Genomic DNA, 17,486 nt, shown 5'->3' on the forward strand with positions numbered 1-17,486 from the left:
CTTTATTCATAAGCTTATTGTAACATGACGTGAACAGATCACGTTAAACGCGACATGGCACGCAAAGCTCCTTCCAGCTCACTGGTCTGTGATCCAAAACGCTTGTTACTTTTGTGCTTGCCAGTGAGCGATATTTTTATGCGGATCCGGCCAGATAGCGTCTTCAAACGCGGAGTTTAACATCGAGAAATAACATAATTTTAGCACTGTTTCTGGGCACTTCAAACGCAAAGTTTGCCGCAATATGGTTGTCCACATTGTCCATGGATGTAGTGTCACAACCACCAATTTCATATGCTTAAGCATTAATGAATGTAATGACAATGTATGTGCTGTAGATGTTAGTAAAAACGGAAGAAAGGATTGTGGGCTTAAAGAGTGGCCGGTGATCCAATATATACATATATGAAAACTTGCTGGGCCTTGAAATTAGCAACTGCTATATTACAAATTTGAGAATCCCATTGGAAATTATGAGTTAAGAAATCAACCGAATAAAAAAAAAACAGATTAAAAAATAAAATTCCGGGCGTGATGACACTCGTCGACATATTTCAAAAGGAATTCCCCTAACAATTATTGTATTTAGGCCGTCGTGATCCCGCGTAGCACTTGGATAAAATGTTCTTGACGAATCTATCGTTTACGTTTTGTTCGGATGAAGTTGGAAGCCTTGTGGGTCGTCGAGAGGGAGTCATCCTCTTCGCGTGTGGTTCCAGGCATCTCTCATATATAATCTTCACAGCGCGAACACTGCTAGACGGCACGTTAGCATCTCTGTCGTCTCGTGCACGCAGTAAGAGCATACAGGTGAGCTTCATGCTTCCGCAGACTGCCTTCGAGAAGGCATCTGCCGTACCATGGCTGGACAATGCGACTCAAGGTGTCGCGGCCGAGAAGATCCGTGCCGTGCGCAGCGTGCTGTGGCCGGATAAGAAGTTTCTCACTGCTGAGGGTCTTGAGGAGGCGTACACCAAGTTTCCCGAGAGTGCCTCCTCCTTCGCCCATTTCTGGATTGAGACTCGGCGCAGTCTGCGCGGCCTCATCGGCTCCGACGCCGGCTTGCAGCAGCTGCGGATCGGAGAAAGTATGGCCCAGCCGTACGCTCAATACGTTCACGTACTGAACCAGCTCTCTCTGTCATTGGGAGCTCTGGCCCCGCCGTTATATTACAAGGAGGGCACAAAGGCCATGTTATACGGCGGTCTGGGTTATCTTTACGCAAACGAGCTTGTCGGCGCTGTGGACAGCGAAGGTGTCAAGGTAAGCGGGATCTGTATACGGGAAACGCAATTCACAGTTTCGTTGTCCTGACTAGTCTTGTTGTACACTCTGCGACATTTTACTTTCGATTACATTGCATGGATTTTACTATGCCGTTAGTTCTGAATTCCCGTGTAAGAGTGAGCCGTTGCAACCAGTTCACGGCGAACGTCTTTAAACGGATCCGCTTCCAAAGCCTCTGCAATGTTCTTGTAGCCGGCCCAGAATGACGCTCTGGGACGGACAGCTGAATGACGTGGGACGCTATTGATTTAAATGTGGCCATAGTTCTATTACTCCCAAGTTAGCCTTGATTACGTTTCATATCTTAGCTGGCTCATTCCGAAGTATAAGCTGATAGTCAACGCACGGACCATGCTTGATTCTTTTATGAGGTATTTTCGTTGCTATTAGCTATCCTGTTATACAAATCATTAATTGTAATTTGTTCATCTTATTGAATGCAAAACAATTATTGGTAAGGTTAAGCTCCACCTTCAAGTGAATGACATGACTGCTTTAGCGGCTCCTGTCTGCTGCTTGACTTGCCGGTTTTACTTGAATTAAATACTTGTTACTACTCGAATAGTTGCGGACCCCTAACTTTTGCCACTGTAATCTCACACCTAATCATTAGCGTGCCTTCCTACGATACTACACTATACGAAAGACCGCCCATTATGTGGCAAGCTCCGCTTCACGAATCCGTATATGAACGTGCCTGCTTGGTTTAGGATTAGCGTACCTGGCGCTGGATCCAACGCCCCTGGTGAGTTCGATTGCTTTCTCACCCACCACAATAGCAGGTCGCGTGGTCTTGCGAAGTCGCACAAGCACCTGACCTATCAGCGGGTGGTCTGCAAACTACCGTCACCCTTGCTTGGGATTTCTCGCTAACGGCAATAACGTCGATGGTGTATTTTCTGCGAAACGGTTATTTAGCCCTGCAGCGTTTAAACAGGAATTGCCTGTTGAAAACATTCCTATGATGGAGTGCTGCTCACTGGTGTCGATGACTGGATCGCTTAGAGGCACCGACATCAATCCTAATGTTGATAGTTGTACACAAGTACAATAAATCATGCAGTAAACGACATTCAATCGCAGAGTTCTACACATTTCTACCACGCGTCCCGGCTAACTTGGGCCACGGGTTAAAAATTACATTTTTGAGATTGGCCACGGAACCAGTTGCGAACAGGTGCCTTCCATATTACGCATCACTGGCAATATGTGTTTCAGAAACAGTTAATTTGGATAATCGATATATACTGACGATAGATAATATGTACAATTAAAAAATTTAAGAGCCTGCTCATAAACCCCTATGACATGTCTTGTCGGGAAAGAAAGTAGGACGCGTATCTTTTCTCCGAGTTCCAAAGAAAGCCCACGAATTAAAAAAAAAATCACGCAACAGGGGCATGCGCGCACGACGATAGTGCTACTTTAAATCATGGCTTGAGTTCAGGAAACCAGCTGGCCCGTGTGCAGCGGCAAGCAGATATATCTGCGGTGCTTTTTCGCTCACGCGAGCCAGTCGGCGCACGTGAACGGTGCAAGCGTGCAAGCTGCAGCGTGTGCAACGCGCCGGCTGAGCGGGCTGCAGCTTCGCTAATTTATCAGCCTCGCGCTTTAACTAGGCCATTGAGTCACGACCGAAGGTGATTTTGGCTCACTCAATGAAGCTTGGGAGCAGCACAATCGCGGCGCGCGAGTGCGCTTGACACGTGATTGTTTTTGCACTTCGCGGGCTTCCTTTCTTGTTCAGAAAAAAGACACATGCGCGGCTTCCTTTACCGAAAATAAGAGATGGAAGGTTTTGAAGGTGCTCTACCTGTTGCAAATCACATTTACTCTTTAAAGTCAATATTAAGTAAATTAGAAAAATAACTTAAATAATTATTCCCCAAACAAAGATGCCTGTGTTGCGCAGAGCAGCTGGTAAAGGCATTTCTTGGCTTAACTCAAGTATTTAATTTTTGAAACCTTGACTCAAGTTATGGGGAAAACAGGGGATTGAAATCTGGCAGCATTCCTGGAGCACGCACAGTCCGGGTTGGAAGCGAAGTTCCATATGAAAGGCCCAGAAGTACGAGATAAAACGAAGTTAGTGGCTTACTGCAGTAAATGCAGCGCTAAGGTTTGCGTCCCTGTCATGAGTGCTCTTTCGGCATCTGCAGTTCCTTTGCCTGCCCATTCTCTTTCGCATTTCTGCGGACTGGGTTGCCGGAACGAAGCACATACTTTGGCGTGGGTTGCAAAAACACTCTCGTTTTTGTGGGAGTGTACTGAATGTTATATTCGCTGAAGAATAATTTTATAATATAATAGCATTATAAACTATTTTCAGAGAAAAATCTCGGCCTTGGCGTCGTACGTCGTTTAGGACACGTGTCATATCTTGAGAGCGAACTGCGACTGTAGTGGCGCAAAACTTTGATTGGTTGGAGAGGTCAAAATTTCAAGTGACGTCACGCGCACGTCAATCCGTCAGTACTCGGCCACGACACTCGACCTTATGTCAACCGCTTGACCAATGAGGGAATTTTGTAGGTAGGTAGGTGGATGTTTTGCCAGTTTGCATGGCTGAGGGCTGATTGGTTAGCAGTTTATGTGACATTACAGGAGCACGCGACATTGTCGAGTTGCCAGTTCCCCTAGAAGCGAGTTCCAAGATTATGACGTAATCCACAGGATCGCCTCATCAGCCAAACAGCATTATAAATGGTATGTAAAGAAAGAAACTAATTACAGGTCTTACCTCTGCTAAGCGCATCCAGTGCGAAAGCACAAAATGTTTAGTCATAATTTAGCTCAGTGGGACTGTTGTCTTGAAGACGATGCTAACCTTACTCCTGAGAATTTTTTCAAGACGCTCAGTAAACCGGTTTGGCATATTTTCTGTGATTACGTTACGTAACCTTAAAGCTGTTTTGACCAATCTGTGTATAAGTATAATATGTAAATTCCGAAGAAACTGCTTGGTTTCTTTGTAAATATATATATTGCACGCAAGAAAACTGCATAAACTAATTGAATCAAACTAAGTTTCTGAGTTTAGGGAAGAGGCAAAAAGAGAGGAAAAGTTTATTTCTATCACACAAACTGCCTTTTGACCACCACCAACCGTTAGCTTATGCTCATAATGTTCGTTGTTATATTGAGGTCTGTCTTTTATCCTCTTTTTTGAACCACTAAACTGTTGCGTACTGATAAAATGAAGCTCAATCCAGCTTTCCTGCACAGGTGGACCCGTTGGGCAAGATTGTCTCATCATGGTTGAGCGAAGCCGTGAAGAGCACCTTCAAGGACCGCGTGCTAGGCTGTCTGCCTGGTGGCAATCCCAACATCTTTCCAGAAGTGCCTGCCATGGAGGTCGCTTTCGCCGCCTTCAAGAATGAGCTCCAAAACGACGATCTCCAGCTATCCTTAGTGGGTGATTTGAAATATGCCGCTAACATGGCCGTGGGATATTATGTGCACGAAACTTACATAGGTTGATGTTTGCTGCTTCTAGGAATGCGTTTGTGGCTTGCGTAATATACGACTCAATGTAACAACTTGTTCGCAAGTCCTGCAGATGAGAAATTTTTGTTTCAGCCATCATATGGAGCCGTCACGGAGCCATTAAAGACTAAAGGGCTGTGAAGTTTTATGAGGCAGTATATTATTCTCGTAACAAATACTTTTTTAACATTTTAAATGCCCTTTGGTGATTTGCTGATGACATTGCCTTGCTAAGTAACTCGGGGGATGAACTGCAAATATTTATTGATGACCTAGACAGAAAAAGTAGAAAGTAGGTAGCGAAGCACTGGAAGTAGTAGGCGAATATGTCTACTTAAGGCAGGTAGTAACCGCAGATCTGGACCATGAAAAGGAAATAACAAGAATAAGATTGGGATGCAGCGCATTTGGCAAGCACTCGCAGATTATGACTAGCAGCTTACCGGTATCGCTCAAGAGAAAAGTATACAACAGTTGCAATTTACCTGCACTCACCTACGGGACTGAAACGTAGAGACTAACCAAGAGGGTTCTACTTAACTTGAGGACAACGCAGAGGGCTATGGACTACAAAATGGCAGGGGTAAAATTTTTTGTTTATTTGTTTATTTCTCCTTCGGGCAACATACAGGTATTGCCCACGAGGCAAGACAAAAGGAGGTGCTAAACCTCCTGACTGGGTCTTGTCCTCGCCTGGGTACAGCAGCAGGAGCGGTATTGCATTGTACAACAACAAAAGGCTGTCTTTGCCATCGCTTACAAAACAGACGCATCATAAACAGTTCTTGTAAATATATACAGATAATAAAATAATAATACACACTAAATCATATACAAAATGGTACAGTAATGCAATACATTAGGGTTGTTCGAACCGATACAGCATTCCAACAACCCTACAGACCATCCACCACAGAACACCGCACAATCTGCACGACACACCACCCCATCCGCACGGCATATCATACTAATTGTATGGCATATCATACAGACCGCACGATATGCCACACAGACCGCACGACATCCTACTATGAACAATCTATGAGGCCACCGCACCACAGAACCCCCCCCCCCAGCAGGGTTACATCAAACGGAACCAGAAGTAAGCATTTTGTTAGGACACAACGTTAGACAAAAAGAAAGACGAACAGATGCGTTTAAAACCCCTGTGCGTGGAACTACTTTTAGCTGCATCTATTACAAACGGATGAGAATTACACATCAACATGATCTGATGCTCAATTGATTGTGTTCCGTAGTTAGTACGAGGCCTATTTACCACAACAGAAGTTTGACGCAAGCTGTAACCAGTAGATCTGTTTAGGTACGTGTTAAAAAAATTAATGTAATTTGTTTTTATTTCGTTATAAATAAACACACATATTTTGAGTTCATACATGATTTTCACAGGGATCATTCGAGACTGTGTATTTGCCGAGCAGCTATTTGTGTTGTTTCCTGCAGGTAAAAGTAACCGAGCTGCACGCGACTGGAGGGCTGATATTTTTTCTAAGTCAGTTTTGTTACAAGTACCCCAGATAAGAAGACAATAACTGATGCGAGAATGGATAAGAGAGAAATACAACTGTCTTTTCAGCGAGCAAGGTATAAGATCTCGAAGCCGGGAAAGCATACCAATAGCTCTCGCTATCTTGACACGGGTGTGGTCTATGTGGTCGCTCCAGCCTAGGTTGTGATGGAATTTAACTCCTAGAAAGGAATGGGAGCTGACACGTTCAAGGTTAAGAGATAGGAAGCGTACAGATTGGGTCAGAGAAAAAACTCGTTACTGACATTCTAGTGGAAATCAAGAAGAAGAAATGGGCATGGGCAGGCCATGTAGTGCGACGAGAGGATAACCAATTGTCGCTTAGGGTAACGAACTGGATTCCAAGGGAAGGAAAGCGTAGCAGGGGGCGGCAGAAAGGATGAGGTTAAGAAGTTCGCAGGGGTCAAGTGGGTGTAGCTAGCACAGACCTGGGTTAATTGGAGAAATATGGGAGAGGCCTTCGCACTGCAGTGGGTATAGTCAGGCGGCTGCTGCTGCTGCTGCTGCTGCTGCTGCTGCTGCTGCTGCTGCTGCTGCTGCTGCTGCTGCTGCTGCTGCTGCTGCTGCTGCTGCTGCTGCTGCTGCTGCTGCTGCTGCTGCTGCTGCTGCTGCTGCTGCTGCTGCTGCTGCTGCTGCTGCTGCTGCTGCTGCTGCTGCTGCTGCTGCTGCTGCTGCTGCTGCTGCTGCTGCTGCTGCTGCTGCTGCTGCTGCTGCTGCTGCTGCTGCTGCTGCTGCTGCTGCTGCTGCTGCTGCTGCTGCTGCTGCTGCTGCTGCTGCTGCTGCTGCTGCTGCTGCTGCTGCTGCTGCTGCTGCTGCTGCTGCTGCTGCTGCTGCTGCTGCTGCTGCTGCTGCTGCTGCTGCTGCTGCTGCTGCTGCTGCTGCTGCTGCTGCTGCTGCTGCTGCTGCTGCTGCTGCTGCTGCTGCTGCTGCTGCTGCTGCTGCTGCTGCTGCTGCTGCTGCTGCTGCTGCTGCTGCTGCTGCTGCTGCTGCTGCTGCTGCTGCTGCTGCTGCTGCTGCTGCTGCTGCTGCTGCTGCTGCTGCTGCTGCTGCTGCTGCTGCTGCTGCTGCTGCTGCTGCTGCTGCTGCTGCTGCTGCTGCTGCTGCTGCTGCTGCTGCTGCTGCTGCTGCTGCTGCTGCTGCTGCTGCTGCTGCTGCTGCTGCTGCTGCTGCTGCTGCTGCTGCTGCTGCTGCTGCTGCTGCTGCTGCTGCTGCTGCTGCTGCTGCTGCTGCTGCTGCTGCTGCTGCTGCTGCTGCTGCTGCTGCTGCTGCTGCTGCTGCTGCTGCTGCTGCTGCTGCTGCTGCTGCTGCTGCTGCTGCTGCTGCTGCTGCTGCTGCTGCTGCTGCTGCTGCTGCTGCTGCTGCTGCTGCTGCTGCTGCTGCTGCTGCTGCTGCTGCTGCTGCTGCTGCTGCTGCTGCTGCTGCTGCTGCTGCTGCTGCTGCTGCTGCTGCTGCTGCTGCTGCTGCTGCTGCTGCTGCTGCTGCTGCTGCTGCTGCTGCTGCTGCTGCTGCTGCTGCTGCTGCTGCTGCTGCTGCTGCTGCTGCTGCTGCTGCTGCTGCTGCTGCTGCTGCTGCTGCTGCTGCTGCTGCTGCTGCTGCTGCTGCTGCTGCTGCTGCTGCTGCTGCTGCTGCTGCTGCTGCTGCTGCTGCTGCTGCTGCTGCTGCTGCTGCTGCTGCTGCTGCTGCTGCTGCTGCTGCTGCTGCTGCTGCTGCTGCTGCTGCTGCTGCTGCTGCTGCTGCTGCTGCTGCTGCTGCTGCTGCTGCTGCTGCTGCTGCTGCTGCTGCTGCTGCTGCTGCTGCTGCTGCTGCTGCTGCTGCTGCTGCTGCTGCTGCTGCTGCTGCTGCTGCTGCTGCTGCTGCTGCTGCTGCTGCTGCTGCTGCTGCTGCTGCTGCTGCTGCTGCTGCTGCTGCTGCTGCTGCTGCTGCTGCTGCTGCTGCTGCTGCTGCTGCTGCTGCTGCTGCTGCTGCTGCTGCTGCTGCTGCTGCTGCTGCTGCTGCTGCTGCTGCTGCTGCTGCTGCTGCTGCTGCTGCTGCTGCTGCTGCTGCTGCTGCTGCTGCTGCTGCTGCTGCTGCTGCTGCTGCTGCTGCTGCTGCTGCTGCTGCTGCTGCTGCTGCTGCTGCTGATGATGATGATGATGATGATGATGATGATGATGATGATGATGATGATGATGATGATGATATGCCTTTTCCTTTGAAAGATGGTATGACGCCTCCATTTCGTGGCTGAGACGAAATGGAGCCGTGAGACGAAATTTCGCGGCTTCGGGACTTTTGTCCAAAGTTGTACGTAGCGCAAGAAAAGGCTGAGTGGTGCAATTCGGAGCACCCAACCTTTGGCAAGAGAAGTAATGTATTTTATATTGATAGAAATGAGCGCGTAATACTGACCAAAGTTAGGATATTGAATTTTCTTTTTCGGACATCCATTTGTATATTGCGACCTCAGCAAGGAGAATCCTGGTTGTAAATTTTCTGGAGACAAAAAAAAAGAATTGTGGTGGCCAAAACATGAATTGGAGGACCACTGAGCGGCGTAAAATCAGCCACACTCAAAACCTAAATCATTACTTATTTCTTGGCTGGACGAAAGAGGGGCATCTCCATCATTTCTACTCGCCGAAAGGCTCCAATGCGTTTGCAATGTCGTGTTAGAGGCTGGATTGCATAAGCGCATATCTCACGTAACGTTCAAAAGTCTGGCCCACTTCGCCGACATATTTATGAACTGATGACTAGGTCATTCCATGTACGTTGAGCGGAACCTTGCGAAAGCTTTAATTGCAGATGCCTTAGGTAAAGAATGTGGGATCGTAAAGTTATCAAGGGGAGCTAGCATGACAGGGGTTGTCGTCGTTGCAGAATTCTCAACGCTTCGCCATGCTCTCGAATGCCCCATTTGATCTGCGATATTTTTACATCGTGACAATTGAAGTTTTGTGGATTTTTACATCGCATAGTTTGTGCCCTGTGTCAGACATCACGTGGACGGTGGGCAACACAGTACGGATTGCAAAATTGTGCTGACTGATCAGTGATTTTTACCGTGTCTTGCGGAAAAATTTCCATACATGGCCCTTTTTGGGACCTTAACCCCTTTCCCAAGCATTTCACCCTAAAAGAGCCGATCAGCAGGCCGGGAAAAATGTTGTACCTATTGCAAACAGGTGGTTACCCGGCAGAACCAGGAAACGAATGAGAAGATGGAGAGGTCGGCCGGTGGTTAAGAGACCCTGGCCTGCTACTACACACTGGGGAAGGGGGAAGATCATGTTCGAGAGATAGGGTGAGAATGATGGATGGGTGATGTCATATTCCTATGAGGTTTCACTTGTGGTCCGAGGTAATGAGGACTCCATGCACACATGAAACGAAGTCGTGAAACGCAACATGCCTCAAATGTCTTTGACAAACACCACTTATCATTGTAGAAACGCCTCCACAATTTTCAAAACGAACCTGCTACCTCCCAAATGTGAAGCAGATGCTCTAGAAAGCCACCGCTTGGGCAATAGGTTGCAATTGCAACGGGATACGAAAGAAAGCGAATAAGGACGCAAGACTAGAGAAAGCACGCACACAGCCGCCGGAATAGAACTGGTTTATTCTTGACGCTACCACGTACTTAAAATCACCTTCCTGTCCAGGTGCACGTGCACAAAACCAAATAAGGTCACAATTTAAGTACCCGACGAGGCACGGCGCTTTTTCTTGATGATCACAACGGATGGATCACTTATGCAAGTCATATTTTTTTATTTTAAACGGCTTCAGAAGCTCGCGTTCGTGTCTAGTAGGACAGCACTAAGCTATGGCGTGTGTCAATGATCTGCATAAGCGCCCGCCGCTCTTGCGTTGAATCTTTCCTGTCCAGTAGTTGATCCTGTTAGCGGGTTCTACCTCAGTATAGAAAGTATTATTTCGACCGTTGTGTTATACAAAAGGCACATGTTCTGTACGATATCAGTGCATGTTGAAGGGCCCCCGGAAGCCGTAATTTAACTCTCGGCATGAAGAATTTAATATCATTGCGACTGTGAGAAACTTTTTTTTTCTTTCTTGGAGTGCCTGTCTTAGAAACTCCTACTAACGATCCATTTGTCACGTTTGTTGTCATATTTGATACTGTACCCTAACTTTCGGCAAGATGACCGCAATACTTCAGAAAAACGCAAGCAATCGGGGTTACGTCCACATTTGGTCAATTTTGGCACAGAGAAGAAAGAGGTACAAAACTGATTTGCGCAGTGTATTCACTGAGCTGGGCCATATGACATGACTGCTGTTTTGACGACTTTAATTAGAGGGGATATTTTGGTACTTGATGGTTTGGAAGAGCAACTGGATGTTAATCTAATGAAATCCGTGACGGCGGGAAACTTACATAAAATCATATTTGTAGTGCACACATTTTCAAAACCTTTCACCTGCGGTCATGTAACGTCAGCAACAAGGCATACAGTTTTATTGTGCGGTTTCAGTTTTAGGTCCTATCGATACTTAATTTGTCACCATCCTTATATGCGACCTACCATTCAAGTGCCGAAATCGAGCTGGCGCGTAGAGCTACCCGCGAGGACGGGTTGTGACGGCAGCTATTGTTGTAGCGTTGCCGAAACGGTGCATATTGCTCACATGGGGCCTCTCAGACGATTATTGGTTATATTTCGCCGTGACTACAATGTGCCGAATGTGGGTCTGTGCGCACTGTTTCCTTGTTCGAGCACGAAGAAACGGAGCAACTCAGCAGGCAAAAGACTGCGAGAGGTGAAACAGCAATAATAGGTAGTAAATATGTGCATGCATCTGTTACAAACCTTTTCACGCAGCCTTAATGCAGGATATCAATGACACCAAGTACGCTTTCTTTGATGTAGGAGCTGACAGAGGAGAAAGTGTTCTTCATCACCGCCTGCCTCCTCAGCTGCTCGAAGACGCCAGACGACAACTTGTATGGCGGCGACTGCAACAAGGCGGTGGCAAATTTCGCGCCATTCGCAGAAGCGTTCAAGTGCCACCCGGGATCAAACTTGAACCCGATAACGAAGTGCACGTTTTTCGACTAACCTCTTAGGATCCCGCACCATCCACCGATCTACATAATGTTTTGTTTTTCCCGCCTCGTTCAACTTGCTGTCTTATTCAAGATCTACTGTGTTGTTGGTTAGGTGAATTGCATTTGTTAATTGAGTTTCATATAATTTAGGGCTGGTGTGCCACTACAATCTTGCGGAAATCATGGTGCATTGACATATCTGCATGAACTGTCATTTCGCACGTGATTTTGAGCTGATACTTTCGTTCTTGCTAAAAAAAAGTTTCTTTAGTTTGGTGATGTACATTTAACGTTGGTATTTGTTTACACGTGCTTTATGGGATAAGGTCGTTATTGATTGTCTTGGTCTGTGCCTGTATTCTGTAATACTTTCTAGATAGCTGCTTTTTTGTATTGAAATGTGATGTTACCTCTATGTTTCCGCAGCCTGCAGCTGAAGCGCTCCTTTTGAAGTGTTTAGCGACTTTGCGATGTGCCTAAAGGCAAAGACGCGTTGGTGTTTCTGGTGGACTGCGTTTGTAGTGATATCGCATCTTGTTGAAAACAATTTACGATGAGGAGTCTTAGATGCTCCACAAAATTACTGTAAATGCTGCTTGAAAATGCCGCAATTCTTCGCAGTGTCCTCTGCTGGATGATTCGCGCAGCCAGTTTGAACTGTTGGGTGTGGGTTCTAACTTGTGATCGTGATTAGCCTGCAATGACGGCTAGGATGGGGGCCGTTCAAGACCTGAGTGCCGAATTACGAGGTGCCTTCCTCGGGTCAGAAACTTCATGAGCGACACACGCCGGTTACGCCAGTGCATGCTGATACAGGCTGAGTGCTAAGAATATACTGGCGCGATTTCTGTGCTCGTTTTCGAAGCGCTGCCATAAATTAGCAGGCCGGACTGCATACCATGCACTACGTGATCTACCGTCTCGATGTGCTTGGTACCACGGTTGGTGTCCCCCACCCTTTCGTTCCAGAGAGTATTCAAGCCTCAATAATGTGCGCGTATTTGGCGGTGGACGAAATGAACGATTTTTGCAGGTTGCATGGAAGCGAAGCGTATGAACAGCCTTACCTTTGTTTAATAACGTTTGGTAAAAAAGACTTGTTTGCTGATTCTAAAGTCCTGCAACCCCTGATAAGCAGCAAGAGCATACGGGCAAGCATTTTTGGTCAAGATGTTTTCCGTATAATTATCCACTGAATAGCCAGAAAGTGGAGTAACCTAGCCGGAGTATGAATTTTTGTGGTATGAAGTCTCAGCCAGTAGGCCAAGACTGCTCACAACTGACAGTGGTACTGAGATGATGTGTTTTTTGCTGGAGATTTTTTTCGTTCAACCGTTCAATTTGGGAACATCTCGGTTCCACATACTAAATGCCGGTGTACATTGTAATTATGTACTTCACTGGAAAAAATAACAATGTTTTGTATTCACTCTACATCAATGGCATGAAGACTAAGTACATATCCACTGGTGTATCAAGGTGCCAGAGACAAATATAAATGATAGTAGAAACACCTGTCAGGTAAAAATCCGAATAAACTGATTACGAGGCCGGAAAGGACAGTTTCGCATGGTTTTTCCTGGTGGCAAAGCATTGAAAGACTGGAACACAGCTTGGCAAAGTGTGCGTTCACCGAAATGAACATTGCTTTATTTTGAAGAAAAGATTGTGCATTGACATCTGCGCTTACAATTAAGGGCATTCAATTGGAGGCATACATATGTCGTCGTTTTGAATCCGTATCGCAAACTAGCCACAACCGTAACCTGCAGATGGATTCAAAATGGGTAGACACAAGAAAATTGCTGCCTCTCCAATTTTGATTGGATACAAAGTTATAGTTTTGGTATAATTCCTTCCTCCACCGTTTTGATGCAAGTAAGGCATTCATGCTAATGGGAGAATGAAATTAGAGAGAGATTGACTCACGTTGACTCGATGTCAACCACAGTGGCTATCCTGGTCTTCCTCAGACGAGGACTGAACAGTGATCCCACCCTGTCTGAATGAAGTTAATTGCCAAGAAAATAATATTTTACCAACAGCTTCTGGCAAAATCGCAACTTTTGGTTTGCATCTGCACCCTAAGGGCAGTCTTCGATTTCTCAGTCTTCGCATAATGCGCCTATAGGGTATGCATAACTATAGCTATAATTCACTCTAGGCAGCACGCTATGGATACATGCGTGCAGCTCTGCACTATCATCGCACCTAAGCTGTCTCCCATCCACAAGGTTAGCCTGCGGTCTTAGCTCGTAAACTCAGAACTGTCTGTGCATAGAAAAATGACAGCTGAGCCGTGCTTAGACGATCATATGTAATTAACATGCAGTCCCAAATAAAATTTGTTATGTCACGGGTACAAAATGGATCTCCTAAAACCTACTGTTCAACAATAAACCCCTTTATTGTAAAACTATCTATACATAAAAGGTATGTAAATGTCTGAGAAAGACCACACCAAACCAGAGGCTATCGAAGGCAAAAACGAAATGAAAAAGAAAGGGTGAGACGGTCGCCCTAAAAAAAATTAAGACCAAATATGCAAAAACAAATTATACAAATTAAAAGCGGGAAAAATGGGCAGAGAGGACCTATTACGGAAGAAAAGCGCAAAAACTACTAGATCCAGCGTGCCCAGAAGCCTGACGTGTTGTTGTAGGTGTCCAGGAGGTGAGAATGAGTTGGGAAGGGAAAGGAGGAAGAACCTTTAATGGCACAAGCCGTAGATTGCTTAATCAGCAACACTAACTGCCTTTCCGATATTTTCTCAAAAAGCATCCGCTGCAGCTATGATACAGACGAACTGGAGTATTGGAAATCACGTTGACTTTCTTTATATACCTATATGCAAACTTTGCTGTACGTATAGCCAGGCGCGCAGGTTAAGCCTCTCTGTTGCCCTTGCAGATAAAAAAAAACTGTTGTATTTTGCCCTAATTTATTCTCGACTGGTGTACTGTAATCTAATCTGGGGTCTTGCAACAAAACTTGTTCAGGCTATTTTCTTTAAAAAAAAGCTTCACGCGCTTGTTCCACAAACCCTTGAAACGATCACCACTCATTTCACGCCCTACATATTCCTCCATTCCCTGTGTGCCATAAGTATGTTGTTGCATCTGAACAGAAATACTGGCTACAGCCTGCGTGTTACCTCTCTTGTTCCCACTCGCGCCCGGACTAATTACGGCACCCAACATACAGATAACCAAATTAGTATAGTATGCAAAGCCTATCCTTCAATAATTGATGCTATAAACAGCAAAACTATTTTTCAATTTAAAATAAAATGAAATTGCTTTTTTCCACTTCTTGGGAATGCACCAAATCTATGTGACTTGTAGTGCTTGTCATGTTTTGTTTACATTTTGTGTCACGAATTGTAGCGTTACTGATGTACTTTGCTTGCCAAATATAATCTATGGGATTTTTTTTTCATTGGTTATGTTTTGTTTTGTCTTAGTGAAACTGACCTTGACCTCGTCCATCCTTCTGCCATTGGTATGTGACCCGGGGTGAAGCCTCGTCAGGAAGAATGCCACCAGCTTCTTTCTTTTGCCTCTTCCCGTGGGCATGTTCTGTGTACATGATTCATGTCCGAATAAGATATTATTTTATTATAGACCAGCGCTTCGAAGAACGGAGCTTTCTGCAGCACTGCAGCTTGACAAAGAGAAGTCTTGCTTTCTTCTCGACTGTAGCGTTTAGCAGAAATATCTGCAGAGTAATTTTGTGAAGGCTCCTCTTTAGGTTTACATCGCAGTTATGCCTTCAATTTATAGTCTACCTTTCCTTAAGCTTCCTACTACAAAAAAAGCACTGGCATGATACAGCTATTTTGAGTAATTATGTGTAGCATGAAACTACCTGAACAGAAATCGAATTCATTATTGCCGAACTGACTGGGCGGCAATGCTGTAACACATTTCTCCAACCCATTGCACTCTTATCTGCCTCCTTCACAGCTAGGAATGGCCATAAAAGTTTGTAACACTTTGTTGCCGTATATTCACAATTCTAAGAACTGCCCTCCTCCTCCTCCTCCGCGGTATATAAGCTTCTTGTCTCGGAGGAATGCACCCGACAACTGTTCTCAAGGACGGGGGATCGAATCCCGGCCTCGGCGGAAGCTTTTCCATGGAGAAGGAGGGCAAGGCGCCCGTGTGCTGTGCTATGTCAGTGCACGTTAAAGAACTCCAGGGGGTCGAAATATCCGGAGTCCTCCACTACGGCGTCTCTCATAGCCTGAGTCGCTTTGGGACGTTTAACCTCACAAACGAAATGAAACCAACCACGTTTTCCGAGGAAAAGCGCGTAGATCAGCCTGTCAGCTCACTTGCTCACTCAGGCGTGGAGCAAGAGCCGTCGGAGTCCCAACGTGGTGCGACGTTTGCGGGGTTATTTTCGGCTTGTGTTGATACATGATAGCTCGGAGCACATAAAACCAAACGCCGGCCGAAATCGACTCCGAAAACCCTATCATCGTGTTGTCGCATGGACCTGGAATTGGCAGCATTGTGCTATTCGGCGGAGCTTAGGAGGTTTTGGTAGGCCTCTCAGGCCCGCTTCTGCTGTCAGCTGTCTGACAGCCATAATGGAAGACGTCATATGAGTAATTGAAATTGTATTTTCCATTTACTAATTATAATGTTCCTTCTCACGCATGTCGCTACGGCACGAAATTAGTCATTCAACGGCCAAAAGGCTGTTTTCTATCTTCTTCACTTCAAGGTAACATTATGAAATTGTGCGTTTCAGCCTCCAGCACCGACGCACAGGTTTCTATGCCGATGTGGCGTCATAACAAAACAGGTGACACCAAGGGTAGTACAAAGTAGCAGTATTGCCGTTTCCCAAAACTTCTGCAACGGAGTGCCAAGTACGTCACTAAATATAAAACACAACAAAAAGGAAGTCAATAAAGTCAATAAATCCATTCGTCCCTTGTGTCCATTATTCCGCCCTTCTCCTTTTGCGCTACCTGTTATTCCAAGAAGTCAATAAAGCCTTACGTTGTGGGAATTCAACATTCCTCTCGCCCGCAAGACGCGGTGAACACGCTCCTTCTTTCCTTTACGGGGACTTCGCATCTTTACCCTCCTGGCCTCACTTCCCCGGAGCTGTGACGGAGAGGGCGGTGGTTAGAGAACTGGCGTAGCGTGCCGGGCGGCTCCTCCTTCTCCCTCCCTTCTCATCTCGGCGGACAGCATCAGCATCCAGAGAGACGACGCCGCATCGCCGGAGCGCGCGGATGCTGCTACGACACCGAGGAAGAATGTTGGGAACTCCCAATAAACAGCTTGGCCCGCTGACTGCCTCCTTGATTCGTTATTCCCTGCCACGGATGTGGTCAGAGCTAGCGGCGAGGCGTTTTGCTATTAGTGCGGAGTCAGAGCCCCGTGAGAACCCTCACAAAGTGGTTTTCTAGCATAGAGCGCAGTACGTAAATCGAAATGCACAATTAGGGAATTATTTTTATTCGTGTGAATTTCTCCGATTGTGAACCCGAAGCATTCAAACATGCGCTTCTTCGTAACCTATGTTAAAAATTTTCCTTTTTTGTTTTTATTAATATTATTATTATTATTATATTATTTATAAGCTATGGTAAAAAATTTTGTTTTATTTTATTATTTTTATTTTATTTTATTTTGTACACTAGTTACGCCTATCTAACGTCTCAACGGCCCTGATAGTAACCAAATCAATAATTAAATAATTAGATTACAGTAGAAATCTTATTACATATATTGCGTCCATCGAGCAATCTTTGGTACGTTGAATAAGGTAACTTGGATATCAGCGCGGCGTACTTCCGTTTTCTGAACGGTAGGGTCCCGCAACTTCTTTCTCCTCACTGTTTGTCTCTCTGTGAGATAAACGGCGATTGTTGCAGAGAGATGTCTTTGAATTCAACATAAAGGCAACAAATTCACTGAAGGCAGGAATTGTTTACGGTGAAGGTACTTGCATACTGTAACCGTTGTCATAGATTAACTCCTGGCTGTGTTCAAAGCTGGTTTTGCGGCTATGAAGAATAACCATCACATTATGTAGCCTAAAGGGGAACACACCCCAAGATAGATGTAATCTAGTTGGACGTTGTGAAAT

At 46.3% G+C, this 17,486-nt stretch overlaps 1 protein-coding gene across 1 annotated transcript in view; it reads left to right on the forward strand.

The window, feature by feature from the left end:
• LOC146177185 (neprilysin-1-like) overlaps window positions 1-12,121 on the forward strand; it is a 51,386-nt gene extending 39,265 nt beyond the window's left edge. The window contains exons 6-8 of the mRNA XM_084581484.1: window positions 832-1,263; window positions 4,513-4,698; window positions 11,197-12,121. Of these exons, the coding sequence (XP_084437610.1) occupies window positions 832-1,263; window positions 4,513-4,698; window positions 11,197-11,385 (807 nt within the window). The 3' untranslated portion in view covers window positions 11,386-12,121. The remainder of the gene's footprint in view (window positions 1-831; window positions 1,264-4,512; window positions 4,699-11,196) is intronic.
• The last annotated feature ends 5,365 nt before the right edge of the window (window positions 12,122-17,486 follow it).

The sequence above is a fragment of the Amblyomma maculatum genome, chromosome 10 (genome assembly GCF_055883805.1).
Source record: "Amblyomma maculatum isolate TAMU_Amacu chromosome 10, ASM5588380v1, whole genome shotgun sequence".
Classification (NCBI taxonomy): Eukaryota; Metazoa; Arthropoda; class Arachnida; order Ixodida; family Ixodidae; genus Amblyomma; species Amblyomma maculatum.